General features: G+C 38.1%; 1 protein-coding gene across 10 annotated transcripts in view; it reads left to right on the top strand.

The window, feature by feature from the left end:
- The window catches only part of NSD3 (nuclear receptor binding SET domain protein 3), a 73,481-nt gene extending 58,931 nt beyond the window's left edge, over window positions 1-14,550 (top strand). For 8 of the 10 annotated variants that reach the window (XM_039526859.1, XM_039526862.1, XM_039526861.1 and 5 more), the window contains 8 exons: window positions 1,536-1,738; window positions 2,184-2,296; window positions 3,180-3,452; window positions 7,508-7,624; window positions 8,271-8,412; window positions 9,411-9,517; window positions 10,266-10,470; window positions 12,260-14,550. In XM_039526859.1, the coding sequence (XP_039382793.1) occupies window positions 1,536-1,738; window positions 2,184-2,296; window positions 3,180-3,452; window positions 7,508-7,624; window positions 8,271-8,412; window positions 9,411-9,517; window positions 10,266-10,470; window positions 12,260-12,501 (1,402 nt within the window). In that variant the 3' untranslated portion in view covers window positions 12,502-14,550. Of the gene's footprint in view, window positions 1-1,535; window positions 1,739-2,183; window positions 2,297-3,179; window positions 3,453-3,976; window positions 4,087-4,851; window positions 5,730-7,507; window positions 7,625-8,270; window positions 8,413-9,410; window positions 9,518-10,265; window positions 10,471-12,259 lie in introns of those variants that run through there. The other 2 variants (XR_005594881.1, XM_039526863.1) reach the window with 2 other exon arrangements.
- Window positions 14,551-18,383: the final 3,833 nt, after the last annotated feature.

Raw genomic sequence — 18,383 nt, 5'->3', positions numbered from 1 at the left:
TAACAATGTTAGGAACCATTAGAACAGAGATAACACAGAAAATATTATAATGCCACTATATCAGTCCATGGTATGCCTACCTGTTGAATAATGTGTAGCTTGGGTCACTCCATCTCAGAAAATATTTATTAGAATTGAAAAAAGTACAGAGAAAGACAACAAAAATAATTAAGGGTATGGAACAGATTCCGTATGAGGAGAGAGTAAGAAGACCAGGATTGTTCAACTTAGAAAAGAGATGACTAAGGAGGGATATGATAGAGGTTGATAAAATCGTGATTGGTGTGAAGAATGTGAATAAGGAAGTATTATTTACCCCGTCATGTAACGCTAGAGCAAGAGGTCACCCAACAAAATTAATAGTAGCAAGTTAAAAAACAGACATAAAGAAATAATTCTTCACCCAATGCACAGTCAACCTGTGGAATTCATTGCCAGGGGATGTTGTGAAGGCCAAAAGTATAACTGGTTTAAAAAAAGAATTAGATAAGTTAATGAAGGGATAGGTCCATTAATAGCTATTATCCAAGGTGGTCAGGGATGCAGCCCCCTGCTCTGCGTGTCCCTAAACCTCTGATGGCCAGAAGCTGGGAGTGGATGATGGGATGGGGTCACTCGATAATTGCCTTGTTCTGCACATTCTTTCTGAAGTATCTGGCACCAGCCATCGTCAGAAGACAGGACACTGGGCTAGGTGGACCACTGGCCTGACCCAGTATGGCCATTCTTACATTATGTTCTGGAGTTTTCATGTTGTTTGTCTAATTTTTAGTCTGTGAAAGGGAATGCCTGATGTTTAAACAGAATTTTAAAAATCCAAATTACTCTTTCATCACTAGTGCTGTTTATTGCTTTCACTTTGCTCACTTGGGCAGTGAAATGATGCTGGCCAGTTTACTTTCTGGTTCTTATGCATTAACAGAATGTTGCTGTTTGGATTTCCAGTACCGCAAGAGGATTAACTCTCTTCCCCCACATTCCTTTAAAAAAGTTTCCATGGGGAAAAATTAAGTGACAGTGTTTTTTCTTCGCATACCAGGATTTGTAAAACCTCATTTTAAAAAAACAAAACTTTAAAAGTCTTTCATTAAACGGTGGATCTAAACAAGTTGAATGTCTGGCAAACATTTAAATTTTGGATTGATTGTAACTGTTCAAATTATATTTTTAAAATAGCCTTATCAATAATTTGTTTTTCAGTAAAAATATTGTAAAGTACAGCTGGACAGTTGTGTTAAAGATTCTCTCATCAGATAGCTAGTCCCAAAATTCATATACTACACAAGGCCCAAAGCCATACCCCAGATTTGGGAGCATAAGAACTGTAAAGATGGAGATCTTTTTGTGGAGCTTCCCAAGTAAAATCAAAGGCAGTTTTGCTTGTGTAAGGAGAATGGGATAGGATCCACTGCAGTCACATTTCTTAGGAACTAAATGTAGCTTTTACTACTTGAACTGGAATTCCCAGACTGAGAAGCCAAGCAATTTGCCTTTGTTTCATAGAGTATGAGTTTTTTCTCTTTTCTAATTTTCAGGTGGTGGCCAGCAGAGATCTGCAATCCCAGGTCTGTGCCTCTCAACATACAGGGCCTCAAACATGATATTGGGGACTTCCCAGTATTTTTCTTTGGTTCACATGACTACTATTGGGTGCACCAGGGCAGAGTTTTCCCTTATGTTGAAGGAGATAAAAGCTTTGCTGAGGGGCAAACTAGTATTAACAAGACCTTCAAGAAAGGTAAAATTAAACAAAGTTTATAGTGGTTTATAACAAAACTTCCATGTTTGTTTCTACATTGTCACTTAACTTGCATGAGAATTATGTGGCTAGTTTTGTGTCTGTGTTAAGCTGCAAACTTTGTATAGTGCCATTGGATAGAGGTTAAAATATTATTAGCATCTAACTTCCTGCCTCTCTGTGCTGTTTGTAGGCAACCCCAATTCTTCCCCACTTAACTTGGAAAGAAGTTATGAGGTGGAACCTGGGCTCTGATGCAGATGGCCACCCCATAATGTTTAAATATGTACTGAAAACTACCTGGTTTAAAACTCATTCATGCCATAGTGTAACATTTCATTGTTCGCTTGTTCTTTGTAGATTTCTAATTCCTAGCTTTTCAAAAATGTCTCTCAGCAGCAGCAGCCAATACTAATTCCTCCCCATTTTGGACTCCCTTGCATAGCACTTGAAGAAGCTGCAAAACGCTTCCAGGAACTGAAAGCACAAAGAGAAAGCAAAGAAGCACTAGAGATTGAAAGGAATTCAAGAAAACCCCCACCTTACAAACATATTAAAGTGAGTCCTCTCCTTTGTGTGAATGAGCTATAGATTTAAACAGGGAAGCAAATTGTTGCTTAGAAGAAAATTCAGATAATCAGTCTACCATTCTTCAAAGATCTCTTCTGGTCTGCTTCGGTTAATACCATAGGTCCTTTCATTGTTATAAGGAAGGTGTAAGCATCAGTTAAAGGGACTTTGAGTTTGTCAGTTTTACTGAAGACAAGGGACTTTGATAATTGCAAGTGGATCCCACCCATCTCAAATGAATCTTGGGGCTTACTTGCCATTAAGAAATTATATTAGTATTAAAAAATAACAAACTGTTAGTATGAGAACTTATTCTCCAAATCTGGATACTAAAAAGATGATCGAGATTTTTTTTTGCCAGCAACCTTGGGGGCACAGTACTCCAGGTTGTGCGCTTATCTATTTGATTGTACTTTATAATAGTTTAAATTCTTGGGAATTCAGCATATTTTTGTATGCCTCAAAAGAGTTGTCATACTAATACATGTACTATACAGTCTGAAACAGTCTTGTCCCACATTCTGTGCTACATACCTCATTGCTGGTTTCTCTGAACACCTGAGATGCTTGATTGTTAGTGGTGGAGCAGTGCCAGATACAACCTCTGAAATTCCTAGATTGCAGAGAAGTGTTTTTGCCTTGTTGCCTTTTCTTAGTTGACACACTTGCTTTTAGAGAGGAACAGAAAAAATACAGCTGTTCCTGATGTTAGTAGCGTGTGTGTAATAGCTGTTGTTTTTGCCTACATTTTGAAATACCTTGACTGCCATGGGCCTTGATTTAAGTGGTTCTGATCTAAATTCTGTGTGTATGGCCATAAATCCAAATTTATCCCTTGTCTTTTTTTTGTTTGTTTGTTTTTGTTCCACAGTCCAACAAGGTAATAGGGAAAGTTCAGATTCAAGTTGCTGATTTGTCAGAAATCCCTCGCTGTAATTGCAAGCCATCTGATGAGAACCCCTGTGGCCTAGAGTCAGAAGAGTGTCTGAACAGGATGCTACAATATGAGTGTCATCCCCAAGTGTGCCCAGCAGGAGAGCGCTGTCAGAACCAGTGCTTCACCAAAAGACTCTATCCAGATGCTGAAATCATAAAAACAGATCGACGTGGCTGGGGTCTCAGGACAAAAAGGAACATTAAAAAGGTAGAATTTAGGACAAATACTGAGCCATTAAAGAGAGTATTTGAGGAGAGTGCTGCTCCTCTTTTATTGTTTGTACCTTGAACAAAAAAAATCAAAAAGTTAATACTTTCAAGTGAATTCATCCTGCACACACAATTGTTTATTTAAATTTACAAGGCATGAAACTTCCTCAAATGGAAGAAATGATAGTAAATCCAACTTCATGGAATATGAGACATCTGGCAGAGGTGGTTTTTTGCCATTACAATGCTTTCTTGTAGAGTAAGAGTCAGATTCAACTGATTATAAATTTCACTGGTGATGGGCAGGAGATGAGGACTATCAGTACTACTTCTAGAAGGTAGTGATGTACCTAAGTTCTCATATTGACTTCTGAGCATGGAGGGAGAGGGAAAAAATAGTTTTTTAGATGGTTTCAGATGCTCTTTTGACCAAGCCTGGCTTTTGAAGATGCTAAAGTCTTAGAGAGATGGGAATAAAAAATAAAACACACCTCCATTATTTTCTCTTTCCCTCAACCCCAGAGTTAACACAGCAAATGAAATTAATCACACTTCATGATATGAAATAACTCAAAGGATGGGAGATGGGGCAACCTAAGGTGGTCAGCCTCTTTCCGAGGGGTTACGTCAAGGTAGCTTTCTGTACTTTTCTTTTGCCTTTTCTTTTAAGCTCTTACATGGTAAGATGATCACTCTGCAGATCCCAATAGCAGATTGTCTGGCTTGGGCGTGGGAGGGGATGCAACATTGCTCTTACAAACGTCTGGTCACCAGGGAGCTGACATAGCCTCCTTGACACTCAACTCTACAGACTGGATTTATTTCAGAAGAACTCGGAGGGGATTAATAAAAGGCTTGTGGTGATCAGGCTACATTGGACAACACGCTTAAGTTCTTGTTTAAAGTTCAAGAAGGCAGAGAAGAATAATGAAGATACAGAGATTTCTATTGATGGACATGGTGCAGTTGTTATAACTGAAAGCACCAAGAACTGATTAGCTTCAGGAAATTTTGAGGATTGACATAAATGTTACAATGATTGGAGTCCTTAGAGGAGTGGTAGCCGGTGGGGTAGCAGTGATGGGTGGGGTGGGGGATGAAAATACCTTTCTTGACTATGTGATAAAGATACTGGAAATGGATCATTTTGGTTTTCCTTTACACTGTATCGCTGCACACTGTATTCCTGGGGACACCAGTCTGGGATTATCCACTGGGATTCAGGTGGGATGTGCAACAGTTGATATGGAAAAACAAAATCTTACACTGGATTGCAGTCTTGCTGTACTTCGAGGCAAGCATGAGGATGATGGGCCTGGATTTCACGGCTGCTTTAACTTGCCAGGCAGAGGATTGGATTTGATGGACAGATGTATGTTTTGCTCTTACTCATGCAGGCTTCGTTGTTTCTGAACAAGGAGGAGGCTGAGCCCACCTGAAGAATAGAAGATCCAGCTATGGCTGCAGATGGAATGGACAATTAAGACTTCAGGACAAGTTGTTGTTTTTATCATTTGACCTGCATCCTCAGAGTTCACTTCAGAGCACAATTTTGCTTTCAATTGGCTTCATATTTTCTTCACTTTGAATTTGCGCACATCTTGCTAAAGAAGGTATTCTGGAACTTCTCATAGCGAAGGCACATTCCACAGTTCTGGTGGACTTAAACTCGATGTAAGGTCTTCACTGCGATTCTCTGTTAAATGAAGCTGACTGCTGTCCAGATGGGATTCTGATGTGACGTTTTGGATTGTAGCTGGACATGATTTGTGCACTGTTGGATGATGCTGTGTTTTGCTCCATAATGTAATCTCAACAGTTAGACAAAAGCAAAGAGATTCTGAATTGTTTTTCATCCTTAAGTTATATGCTGTTTAAATATTACATGTGGATAGTAGAGGATTATCTACTAGTCTAAAGTGACCCGGCAGTACCCAGGCAAATGGGCTTGGGCAAAAGCATAGTAGCAACTTTTAACTGTGAATTCTTTGCTTTTGGGTCTCTACCTTGTATTTGTTTAGTAACTTAGTTTACTGTACATAGAAATTTGGCATAGAGAAATGTTGTGCAGGGCCTAAATGGATGAGTCAAGTATTCACTTACCTGTGGCAATATCAGAGGTGTTTGAACAAACCAGTTTCAAATCTGTGTTTTTAACCATTGCTTCAGCTGAAACTATAAACCTTTGATTGGACTTGGGACAGTTCTACTCATGGGTACTTAAATAATTTACAAGTAACTAGAGGGAAACCAGAGTAAATTGACCGAGAATACATTTTAACTCTCTTCAGTTTCTTTCTGCACCAAGTACATGGTAAATGTTCATAGCATTTTTATGGTAGATTTTCTGTGAATTTTCTTCACATACTAAGTATGAAACAATGTATTTGTGTCCTGTAGGAGCTCTACTAAAAATTCTGTCAGTGGCTCCATTAGAAAAACTCTTCTGGGCACTTGATTAAACCATTTGTTCCAAAACACGCAGTCTAAACAAAAAGGAATTTGGTGGGGAAAAGAGAGAGACACTTTTGAAAATTTCATCCCAGAGATGACAGATTTGTCCAAGTAACTTAGGGGCCTGTGTTCATTGGAGTCTAAATCCCATTTCCAGGAATGACTTAAGTGCTTCTGAAAATGTTATCCTGATGATCTCCTGCTGCAGTACAGCCTTTTCCCCTTCAAAGCTCCAAAATGTGACAGACATGATTCTGGTCTCTCTGGAGCCGTTCCCACAACCAGCTACGAGAGCAATTAGCGCGTATAGACTTTTGTCAGACTGACGCCACATAGTCTGTAACATGTTGGTACTATTTTATTTAAAAAAAAAAAAAAAAACCTTGAAACTGCTCAGACACTTGTTTGACACTTAAATTTGAGCATCTCAAAGAGCTACTTTTGGAAATGTTTAAGCACTAGAACTGTTGAGACTGTTACAAAAAAATGACCCTCAATGTGCTAAGTGTTAACTCCCTTGTATCAAGGTATCATCATTTCCTGGCCATTTCAAAGTCCATCATGTGAAAGCTGGGAATACGCAGTCAGCCTGAAGGCTCACTTTTAACTTGTTTTTAGTGGTTTAATTATTTAAGCCAGTTTTGTAATATCTGTTCTACATTAAAACTTTATCACAAACTTTTCTTGTTTGTTATTGACTGTTAAAAGTCCTGTTAAAATGAATTGTTGAAATGCTTTGCAGTGAAAATGTTTAGCAGTTACAGTAAGTTGTGTTGTCATATCAGGTTGATATTCTGTGGGCATCTATATGTTAGTCTGGAATTTAAAAAAAAAAGAAAAGCGTGTGACTTAAAATACTGCCAGTGAACCTCTAAATAATGTAGAATCTTGTAGCTTTGCTAGGGTGACCAGACAGCAAGTGTGAAAAATCGGGACGGGAGGGGAGGAGGAGGTAATAGGCACCTATATAAGACAAAGCCCCAAATATCGGGACTGTCCATATAAAATCGGGACATCTGGTCATCCTAAGCTGTGGTGCTATGACTAGGACCAGTGCATGGAGAAGCAGTCTTAATTCTGGTTTTGCTATTGCCTTATACTTAATGTATAATAAATGTAGTGTCCAAGTAGTGTTTTCTCATGGGGTTTGAATATATTGTGATAAATATGTGCTCATTTTCTATAGACTGACCATACAGATCTTTTTAAAAAAAGGACAGAAGTACAAGCAGAGCCTTGAACAGGCTATATGCAATTGACCAAGAAAGATGCAACTCATTAATCAAATGTGTTCTTCAGAACCGCATAACTATTTTTAATTGCTGCTTTATTAAAAATTCTAGTTGTGATGCTTCCATTTTGAAGCACAGTTCTATAACTTAATCTAAACTTGTGTGCATATGTATTTTTCTGTACTGGTCACTGTTGCGTAGTACTTTTATTTTAACCAGTTCTCAGTACTTTGATTATCCTAAGGAGCCACCCTACCTAGACCTTGCAATGGACAAGGGCTTCCCATCCCATTTTTCTATGCTTCCTCTCTCTTTAACTATACAGATAGCAGGCAATAAGCATGGGTTTCTTTGGTTGACTTTGCAGGGTGAATTTGTAAACGAATATGTTGGTGAATTAATTGATGAAGAAGAATGCCGATTGCGGATCAAACGTGCCCATGAGAACAGCATAACCAATTTTTATATGTTAACTGTTACAAAGGTAAAGCACCATATCTCTACAATATAAAATATACTGCTGCTTAAGGGACTAGGCCTTAAGATCTGGGATCGTAGGATCAGGGTCCATGTTTAAAGCACAAGAATTACATTTTCTTTCACTTCTAGCTAAAATGTAATGCATTTAGTGCAGGTGAAAGGTCCCAGAGAGTAACATCCTCCTTTCATACAGCGTGTACTTCACTGTGGGGAGTGGGAAAATGAATTCCCATGGTCTGTTCAGTCCATAGTGTGTCTGCTGATACTGCCAACAAGCCTGTCAGTCGGAGTGGAATGTGGACACACCTGTCTGATAGAATTGCATTGCAATTCCAACATATTTCTGATCAGTCACCAAACAGTTGTATTTGGAAGGTAACTCACTTAAGTCTCTGTTGACCAAGATTGGGGTTGAACCAGAGATGGAAGGATCCAGAGCTTCTTAGCAGTACCATAAGCCATTCATTTCACCCTGCATTAAGCGCTGAGGAGCTTTAGGTAAAAGTTACTTCCAGGAAAAGCCAATATCCATTATAACTCATTTATCAAGTACCTGTCTAAATATATTATCTGCATTCGTCATTACTTGACTTGTCAAAGGAAGACTTTTGTTTGATCCTAAATCTGTGTTTTTTGTCTCTTTATTGAAGGACCGGATAATAGATGCTGGTCCAAAGGGGAATTATTCTCGTTTTATGAACCACAGTTGTAATCCAAACTGTGAAACACAGAAATGGACAGTGAATGGGGATGTTAGAGTTGGACTCTTTGCTCTCTGTGATATTCCTGCAGGTAAAAAGAAGCCTCCATCCTGCATGTGCCCTCTCCTAAAATGGAAATCAGTTGCCAGCTCACCCACTTTTTCCCCCTTCTGAAGTTACTTGGTCACATTGGCATTTATAAAGAAAATGCACGATCAAGAAGTTCTAGCTCTTCATATGCATAGCCTCATTTAGGAGTAACTTATGATGAAATGCAGAATATTAAAGATGAAACTTGCTTTATCACAAACACAAAAATATCACGGGCTTCACCTAATACTTGAAAACACAGGAAAATTCAATGTTAACTCTTTTTGCCATGTCTGCATAGACCTTTTCAGCTATCATAGACCCCCAATTTCAGATCCATTCCCTAACATCAGATCTGGAACAGCCTCCAGATGCTAAACATTTTGTAACCAATCTACCACTTTAAACTGAGATTAAAATGATAGACTGTGTGCTTTGTAGAAAAACAATGTGCAGTGCTCCTGTCTGGTCCAAAGCTATGCTGGCACTGTATAAACAAAGCAGAGGAAGGAGGCTTTGTTCCTTTTCAAAAAAACTAAAAAGAACAGTAATCAGTATTTATCCAAATGGGAAAATGGACACAATATCAGTATAGGAAAAAGACTATGTGGGTCTTCTATGTGAGTATATTCCACCTAGAAAAGAGTGTTTTAAAAAGAAATTATTTCAATGCTAGGTTTGTAACCAGGCTCATAAGACTTATAGTTCCACAACCATGAAGTTATTGGTTGTTGAATCATCATTTGGTTTTTAGAATAGAACAAAACTGAGTTGTTGTCCTCAGAACATGGATTCTGGATCATTTGTTCTGCCTTGCTATTTACAACGTCTCTCGCTGTTGCTTCATGAGTGTGTTTTATCTCAATATTTTTGATGTAGTTATAAATATTGTGATCTTGTAACTTTGCCCTTTTAAAAACAGTGGTGTTAATATGAAGGGAGAAAATGCTAAAGTTGAATTGCCATGTTGTGTGTGAATAGTTTTTCTTTAAATTTCAGGGATGGAGTTAACATTTAATTATAATTTAGACTGTCTGGGCAATGGCAGGACTGAATGCCATTGTGGAGCAGAAAACTGCAGTGGCTTCCTAGGAGTACGGCCGAAGGTTAGTTGTACAGAAATAAAAATTGAGCTCAACGCGCTTGTATTGAAAGCTCTTTTTGTGGGTGGAGAGTTTCATTTAATGTAATATCTTAGTACCTTGAAGGTTCTCCCAAAGGCTTTACAAGTTTGTACTATTGTAAATGTACCCATCTCCAGGATGGAAGAGCCAGCATGCTACCCAGACGTGGCATGGAATAGTCCCATCATGTTTAGGGTGCCTGACTTAAAAAAAAAAAAAAAAAAAAAAAAAAAAGTCACAGGTTTTACTTCTGTATTTGCCCTTCCTATATGGAAAGCATTGTGAAATTCCCCTGCTTGTTTGAGGATCTGGAAACTTGTCTCGCAGATGTGCTTCATTCTGGTCCCAGCCCAGAGTGCTGACCTTAGTCAGCTTCTTATGAAGTAGCATCTCTGTAGGGGCAGAGAAGTTTCTGCTCACATAGCTATTATGCACAAGCTGTCTGAGGAATACAAATCCTACTGCAGTAGGGACCAATCCTCCTTAGGCCTTTGGCTATTACCATCATATTACAGCTCACTAATAGTAATCTGGCAACATTCTAACTTGTTTCAAACGTGTGTGGCAGGGGAGATGGAGATGGGAGTCACTGGGTAGACTAGACTTCGTTGAGCATGATTTGCAGAAATAATAACCCACAGTTGACTTTTGGGGGGCCATGTGGCTTTTTAAAGTGACTGTTATTGATTAAAATCGTTACTGCTGTGACTTTTTTCCTTTTAATGGCCAGACGGCGTTTGCAACAGCGAATGAAGAGAAGGCAAAGAATGCCAAGCTAAAGCAGAAGAAACGAAAAATAAAAACAGAGCAGAAGCAGATGCATGAGGACAACTGTTTCCAGTGTGGAGATGGAGGAGAACTAGTCATGTGTGACAAAAAGGACTGCCCCAAAGCGTACCACCTCCTATGCCTTAACCTGACTCAGCCACCATTTGGTAAGTGCTTTCGCATGGCCACCAGACTCTTTGCTTGCTTCATGGATATCATGCTGCATATAAAGTTGTAGCTTAATCCAAACTGTGATGTCCCCCTACAGTAAATGTGACAGGTTTGCTTTTGAAATGCTCTTCTGTATTGAGAAATTTCCTTGGGTAGCAATATTTCTAAAGAAAGATCTGTGTGGAGACGAACAGTTACAAAGCTATGATTTAATTGCAGAGCCTTTCTCCTGTTTGGATCACGTTTGCTTATTTTAGTTTGATTGAAATAATTAGTCAGTCTTGGTCTCATATGGCTCCCAAGTTCATATCACATGGTAATGCTTATGACAACAGCTATGCACAGCACATGGTAGTACTTACATTTTAACGGGCTCTCTAAATCTCTTATCTTCTAATCATGTGGGTTTTCTTTGGGTCTCTTTTTATTTTTTGTCTTTTTCCTTATTAATTAAAAAGGCAGCTCTGTGTAGCCTAGGCTCAAATTATCCAGTGATAACCAACAATAGCAAATTGTATTTAAAAACAAAACAAAAACACTTTATCCTGGTTTTTAAACTATCTATTTCTAGAGGCCTTGATCAAATTAACTGGAGACTCACATTATTAGTCCAAGACTGAATTAAGTGGAAGATTTTGTGCTATGAATGGAGTTCAGTCTGAGATGTGCCTTTTCAGGACAGCAATATATGGAAGTACAGAAAGCTTCCCTCCAAATTTTCTTTATTAGCGACATAATTTATTACATTTGATCAGCAGGAAAATGCTGGTGAACGACTTCAAGAAGTAAAATTTTTTTTTTTTTTTTACCTGGCCTGGTGGAGGCAGACACAGCGATGCTAGAGATCTGGAGTCCTGTCTTGGTGCTGTTCTTATTCTCTGGGCTAAGAGTCTGGGCATGCTGTGGAGGCAGTGCGTTATGTCCTAAAGAAGGAAAGTGCTTCCTGTTTTCTCTATGGCAACGCAGTTTAAAGGAATATAGCATGATTTCAGTGTGAGGGAAAGGAGAAGCTATTAACTTTCCTTTTTGACATGCTCAGTCTAATTTTACAACCTGACAGTTGGGCATGTGGTTATGCTAATACATGCCTGCATGTTTTTGTGGTGGTCTCTGTTTGCTTGTACTTAAATATGGCATTGCCGTATCCCACTCTTGTCTGAAAAAGCAACAAAGAATCCTGTGGCACCTTATAGACTAAACAGACGCGCTCAGCATTGAGCTGTGTGGGTGACACTTCACTTCTTCATGCAAGGCCTCTCACTCTTGTCTGAGGCACCTTCTCATTTATGACTCAGAACTCAGCCTTTCTGTGTCTTTAACAATATAGTGCAGTGTGATTCTGTTGTAAAGATTGATTTAGGATACCCATTTCAGTCAGTGTATCCAAATAATTACTATGTTCAGATCCAGAAAACAGTGAATTTCACAAGTCAGATGTGCATAGAAGCCAATGCTCTATCTTGCAAGTACACGGTGTGTTCTGATGCCAAGGCAGGTGGATCTGGTTACATTTGGCTCTACAGTGCAGTAATGTTTTGCTTACAGTCAACCCGAGGCTCAAAAATGTAAATTTGTCAACAATAACTGCTTCCAATCCAATACTTGTGAAAGACAGATGCAGGAACTTTAATAAAAACTGGCTTTTGGGAAGTACCTTTTATGCAGAGTTGAATGACTCTATACTACACAGAATGACAAAGACCAATTCCAATATCTATCGCAGATAAAGACTAACTTCAATTTCCTATCTCTTTCCTTTCTCTCCCTTCCTTCTTCCATCTTCAGGAAAGTGGGAATGTCCGTGGCACCAATGTGACATCTGTAGCAATCCTGCAATTTCATTCTGTGAGTTTTGCCCTCGTTCATTCTGTAAAGATCATGAGAAGGGAGCCCTAGTGGCATCAGCATTGGATGGCCGTCTCTGCTGCTCCGAACATAACCCCAAATCTCCTGTGGCACCAGAGTATTGGAGCAAGATCAAATGCAAATTGCAACCCCAGAACCCTGGAGAAGAAGCAAAGGAATAAATTTGTTCAAACAAACAACAAATGGCAAATAGGTGATGAACTTGAAGAGACTGCTATGGCACATTCAGTCTTCATCATCAGCGCCGCCTTGTTGGAACTGGGAAAGGGACCATCTAATCTTGGCAGGCGGAAGCAGTCAGTCGTGTCCGTTCTGGGTTTTTTTTTTTCTGTTTTTGTCCTTTTCTTACCTTACATTTGAATGTGCTTCAGCAGCTCTTACTGTTGGAAAACAGAAATATCTTGGCTTTCTTAAGGAAAAAGATCAAAAAAGCAAACCTTTTGACATTGAAAAGAATAGTGTGTTAAAATATGTTCTTTGAGTAAAGGAAAACATAGCATATTTATTTATTTAATTTTAAAGGATGTTGCGGATTCTGGTCCTGATCAGTCAGCGTGTCTAAAAAAATAATTGAGTAGCAAAAACAGTCCGGTATAACGTGTATGTCTAGTTATTTTAAAAAAGGGAGAGGACCAACCCTCCCCAATCTACAAACAGCTTTCACATAACACCATGAGGAGTGTTGTGGGTTTCAGAGCAGTGGACAGTGAATGCCTTCATTCCAGTTGGTCATCTTTAAAGGTCTTTTGAGAAGATGGATTTCATCTCATCATGCTTAACTTATTATGAATAATGTTGTAAAGATTTTCACATAAGAAATTGGGAGTATTATCCGTTTGTTTTTTTTCTTGAAGTGCTTTTTATTTCAGTAGATATTTTAACACAAAGGGGGAGGGGAAGCAGTCACGGTCCCTCATTGTTAAAATGAGTGGTTTTAGCTGACAAAGCAAGCATAGAAAGCTTAATTGTGCAGTGGTCACTTTTCTGCCTCGCTTCATTTGGAGGGCAGTTTTGGGTGGAGAGGATTCATGGACAGCTTAGTCATCTGAACATTGCACTACATTCATCGTAGCGAAAGCCCTGATCCTGCTTTTGTTGGAGTCATTGCAAGCTTTGTCATTGACTTCACTGGATGCAGGATTAAGCCCTTTTCGATGTAGTTATCAGATATTTAGTCTGTGCTTGTTTCATGGTGATTTTCTTAGAGCCTGATCCTTTGTTACCTTCCTCTCAAACTCCCATTGGTTTCAGAGGGAGTTCTTGAGTCTTAAAGGAATAGGGGATCAGCCCCATGTGTGTATGATGTGTTTTTAAAAGAGTTTTGGGGAGCAGGAGTGTTTAGATTTGCAGGGGTGGGCATAAATCTCCCAATTGAATTTATCTTCATTGGTTTTTATTGAATAGTGAAAAATCAGTTTTTAAAAGCACTTCCTGAATTAACAGGGTATATATTGGGCCTACACTAAGGCACTCAATCTTACAAAGTACTGTGTATATCCCAGTATAGTTAGCATAGTCAACAGTAATCCTTTAATTTGTAGGCAATGGCTGGTGTTCTGATATTGCTAGCTACTTTTACACTAACTTTCTGCCACTGGGTGTTCCGGAGCACCCCCACCTGGAAGGAATTAATAACAAGGTATGGCTGGCAGATGGCAGAGAGAGAATTCTTTATTCATTCTGAAGAACATTCAACATTGTCTCTGGGAAAATGTCTGCATAGACCTGCAGGTACATGGTGGCATCTCAGTTCCAGAAAGTGACTAATAAAGGGGTGAAAAATAATACCATGGGGATTTGGAATGTGGCTCGCCCTTGTACCAGGTTTCCTTTTGCATTCTCAAATTATTTCTAATCCGTTTGTGTGAGAGAGAGATTTGGTCTTTTTTTTGTGCAATTGCAAAATTAACAAAATACACTACAGCCTTTGAAGCACCTGAAATGCCACTTCACTGACCTGGCAGCTATTCCTCTTGGAACAATTTACAGATCCCTTTCCAGTAAACTCAGTTTGTTTGGGGTGTTTTGTTTTATTACATAGTATAGATCTTTCATGTGATCTTTGGGTCAGTTTATAGTTTAGAGTGCTGATGGAAAATGCAGATCACTTGTCCTGTTATGGCCAATACTGAAGTGAATGTCTAAAACACTAATCTTGCTTGTAAGCAGTGCTATATTTTGGTATTTTTTACAAAAAAAAAAAAAAAAAATTAGGATTTTATTTTTCTTAGCTTTTTTGTTTGTGATCTTAAAAAAAAAAAAAGCTCTTAATGGAGAAGGTTTTCACCCTTTTCTAAAATTCCAAACACAGCTCTTTCCTTGGTAGTGTCCATAAGACCTGATCTGTTTACATTGCATAATAAAATATTAGGTTTTCTGTTGTTCAGACGATTTGGGGATATGGTAAGCCAGAAAGTGCTGAACTTTTAAAATATTGTATGATGTGTTCCCATGTGCTTTCTTCTATAGTAAACACTGTCTTGTCATTGACTGGGGAGGAATGGCTATGTCAAAATGCCTTAAGCATTTGAGATGTCAATGAGCTGACAGTGGTTTAAAATATTAATTGCCATGTGAAATTATCAAAATATATTCTGTGACATATCAGCATGTTGGGCGTAACTAAGTATATGACGGTACTCTGAAAGTTTAGCAAATCCTATAATGCTGTGAGGATCATGGAGTCAGTTGTCACTCCTCTGCCATGTCACTTTATATCTTCTGTTTCAAAGTTCTTGCTGATTGTCCTCTCTTGTCTAATCCTTTACATAAGAAAACTGTAACTGAAAGCAGCCAACAGCTGGGCTGAGACATGGGTGGTGTGAGGACAAGGATAGCTTTTAAATGTGTATAATTATGAATATAAAACTTGAATTGGTTTTCTAACTGCGACAGAGGGAGAATTTCCAAAGCATCAGGAAGCTTTTTAGTGAAAGAAGAGACCATGGGGTTGAAATAAATTGGTGACAACTGGGGATTCTCTTTATTTAGGTGATGGTTTTGTATGCAGAACACAGAATTTGCTGAAAACAAATTTTAACCATGTTTTTGTAACATTATTTAAAGTGAATGGAAGAATAACATAACTTTTGTAGTAAAGCAGAAATTTTGTTACCGTAAATATTGACATTTTGATTTATCAGTATTTCTGTGTATTTTGGGCTGTTGAATTCAACACTCAGTGTCTCTGAATTGAGCTGTAGGAAGAATGCTAGAGAGGCGTTTTTTGTTTGTTTGGAAGTTTTAGTCCAGAGTCCTACAGTTTGCTGCAAAGAAGAGAATGCTGAGGTTGGTTGTTACTTCTTGGCTGGAAAATAAAGTGCTCTACTTAATAATCTGGCAGCCCTTTCTTAAGTGAAGGAGGTGCCAATCACATTTTTCCCCCCCTCATTTGGATTTTTTTAAGTTTTAAAATAGGGTCAAACTTTCAGCAGACACGTGACTCTAGATATTATTATGCTGGCTACACAGTAATGCAGTACCTGAGCTGCCCTGCACAGATGTTTCTGGGTTACTTTACTGGACCCCTTTTATTATAGAGTATGCATCTTACTTAAGATCAGAGGTTCTGTGCACCATGCCCTAATGGGGTAAGGATTAATTACTGCAGTTTTCCAATAGTTTGTAAAATTGGCTTGTCGTCATGTCAGTAGGACGTAAGTGTGGAAGGCATTTGCAGCTCAGGACAGCTAATTGTAAGAGCAACTTTTTCTGGATGAATTTATCTTCACTACATTTACCACCAGAGGCTTAGAGAGTCTAACATGGAGTGAGAGGGTTAGAATGTTTTGTTTGGCCTTTCCACTAAAAGCTTGTTATATCTTAGTTTCCAGGTGGAATCGGACAGACACACTTACTAGACATAATAGAAAGTGAACGTCTAGACGTAAAATATGTATATACTGAACTTTACAAAAAAATTATCTGGGTTGGGTTAGGGAGGTTGGGTAGGGGAATGAGAATGTCTGCCGCTGGTACGAAGTAGTCACTTTAACATTGAAACCTCTGCCTCATTGAATTCAGGGTTTAATGTACTTGAAGCTCTGCAGTTCATTATTTTTACAGCTATTTTATTTATACATAGATAACATTTTTTATATGTGACATCAAAAGTCTCTTTACCTCCCCCCTTAACTTGAGTTTAAAATTACTTTCCACTCCCGGTGTACAGTGTATTCAAGGCAAAATGAAGAGATTTTTCAAAGCAGATGTCTCAGACTTATGTATGCTCCTAATGAGAAGTATATTGCATGAGACACCAGCAACTTTTTGACTTTTTGATGTCCTTTACTTTATAATATTGGATCAACTCCCTCACCCCACATCACTTATTTTTGTATAGCAAAAGACATTTGCACTTATGATACACTCCTGAAATTCTGGATGTATTCAAGATGTCATTCAGAAAAAGAGAAAAATGCTTGTTTCTTATTATATTTTACTCCTGAGTGGCAAACTCAGGTACTTTTACCCTAGTGAGGGTGGGAGGATTATAAAACTGAAACTGTCTGTACTTCGTCTAGGACAATATAAAAACAAAAAGGGAAAATAGATATGAATTTGCCAAAGCCATGCATTCACTGTTTGTCATGTGGTACTGATTGCATTTGTGCACAAGAGTGAGAGAGCTACCATTTTTAATGGTCTCTTCTAGCTTGAAAAGCAACTATGGCTATATGTTTGATACTCTCCCAAACATTTGTCCCATAGCCTAGCACTGGACATTTTAAGGAATTCTTGTTCACTTTTGATTTACAAACAGACTGGATGAAATACATTTGCTTCCTATTAATTAATATTGATCCGTATCTCATTTCTAGTGTCATATTTTTTTCATTTATAAGCAAACTAATTGTTGCCACTGAAAACCAAGACGATGAAATAACTATTACAACTGGCTAGTAATAAGATTGTCCTTTTTGTATAAGGGTATGTGCATATTTGGGGTTGCTATTAAAATTTAACCCATTTGTACCTACACAAGTGATATTGCACAACAAACACAGATACCTACAGATTCTGTTTTCATTTCCATGTAATCTTTATCTGTAACAATGACCTTTTGTAGAGTCGTTATTTCTGTAGACTTTGTTTATCTGTAACAAACTTTGTAGATTCTGTGAAATGTTATTTTAACTAAATCACTTGAGTCTTTAATAGCAAAGCATCAATATTCACTAAAGTCAATATCTTAGGAGTTTCTATAACTTGGCTAGAAGCTCTTGACACTAACAAAGTAGTGTTAATTTTCCCTGGGGATGTTCCACTGGGGCATTACTGTATTATGACTTGATGTTGCCGCATAGACTTTGAGATATACAATATTGGGGAGGGGGGTTGTTGTTTGGCCTATGTTCTCTTGCATAGTGTGAAACCTGTAAAGCTTGGTTAACCTGTATATAGATAGCTTATTGTCAACTAGTTATAGTGTATTTAGAATTGCCTGTAATATTTTAGCTTCTTACTGAATGTTGTGATGGTAGGATCATATAATTTTTGTACATTATATTTACTGAGATGTTGCCTTTTTTATTTTACAAATACTTTGGAGTTCAGATGTGTTTTTGCTTCTGTGAGGATTAATTTGGAAAGGTTTTTAATGACATTCCACTGATTTAAAATTTTGCTTGAGGTTGACTTCAATAAATTGTTCTGAATGTTCCAATTAAGAATGTGAACTTTTTCATATTGTAACTTTCAATCTCTGGACAGAGAACATAGATACTTCTGAACTATCTAGCTGCAGCAAAAATACACAGCAAGCCAAGTGACCAATAAACCTATATAATGTAAAATATTTATTGACACCCATGTGTGAATTCAACTGAGAATAAACAAGTTACAAATGTGGTCTATTTGAAAATCTCTGTAGAGAGAACCACTATATATTTATAACGGAGCCTCTTTAACATGGATGATCACGGAGCGAAGGCCTGGAATCTATGGAAAGCATTCTGTAGCTCAGTTTTACAAAGCACACCAAAAGGAACTTGGTATAACCAGAAGGAACAGCTTTTACATTTATAATTCAAAGCCTCTAGAG

Source organism: Mauremys reevesii, linkage group 2 (genome assembly GCF_016161935.1).
Source record: "Mauremys reevesii isolate NIE-2019 linkage group 2, ASM1616193v1, whole genome shotgun sequence".
In the NCBI taxonomy this organism is placed as follows: domain Eukaryota; kingdom Metazoa; phylum Chordata; order Testudines; family Geoemydidae; genus Mauremys; species Mauremys reevesii.
This window is presented reverse-complemented; position numbering and strand designations above follow the sequence as displayed.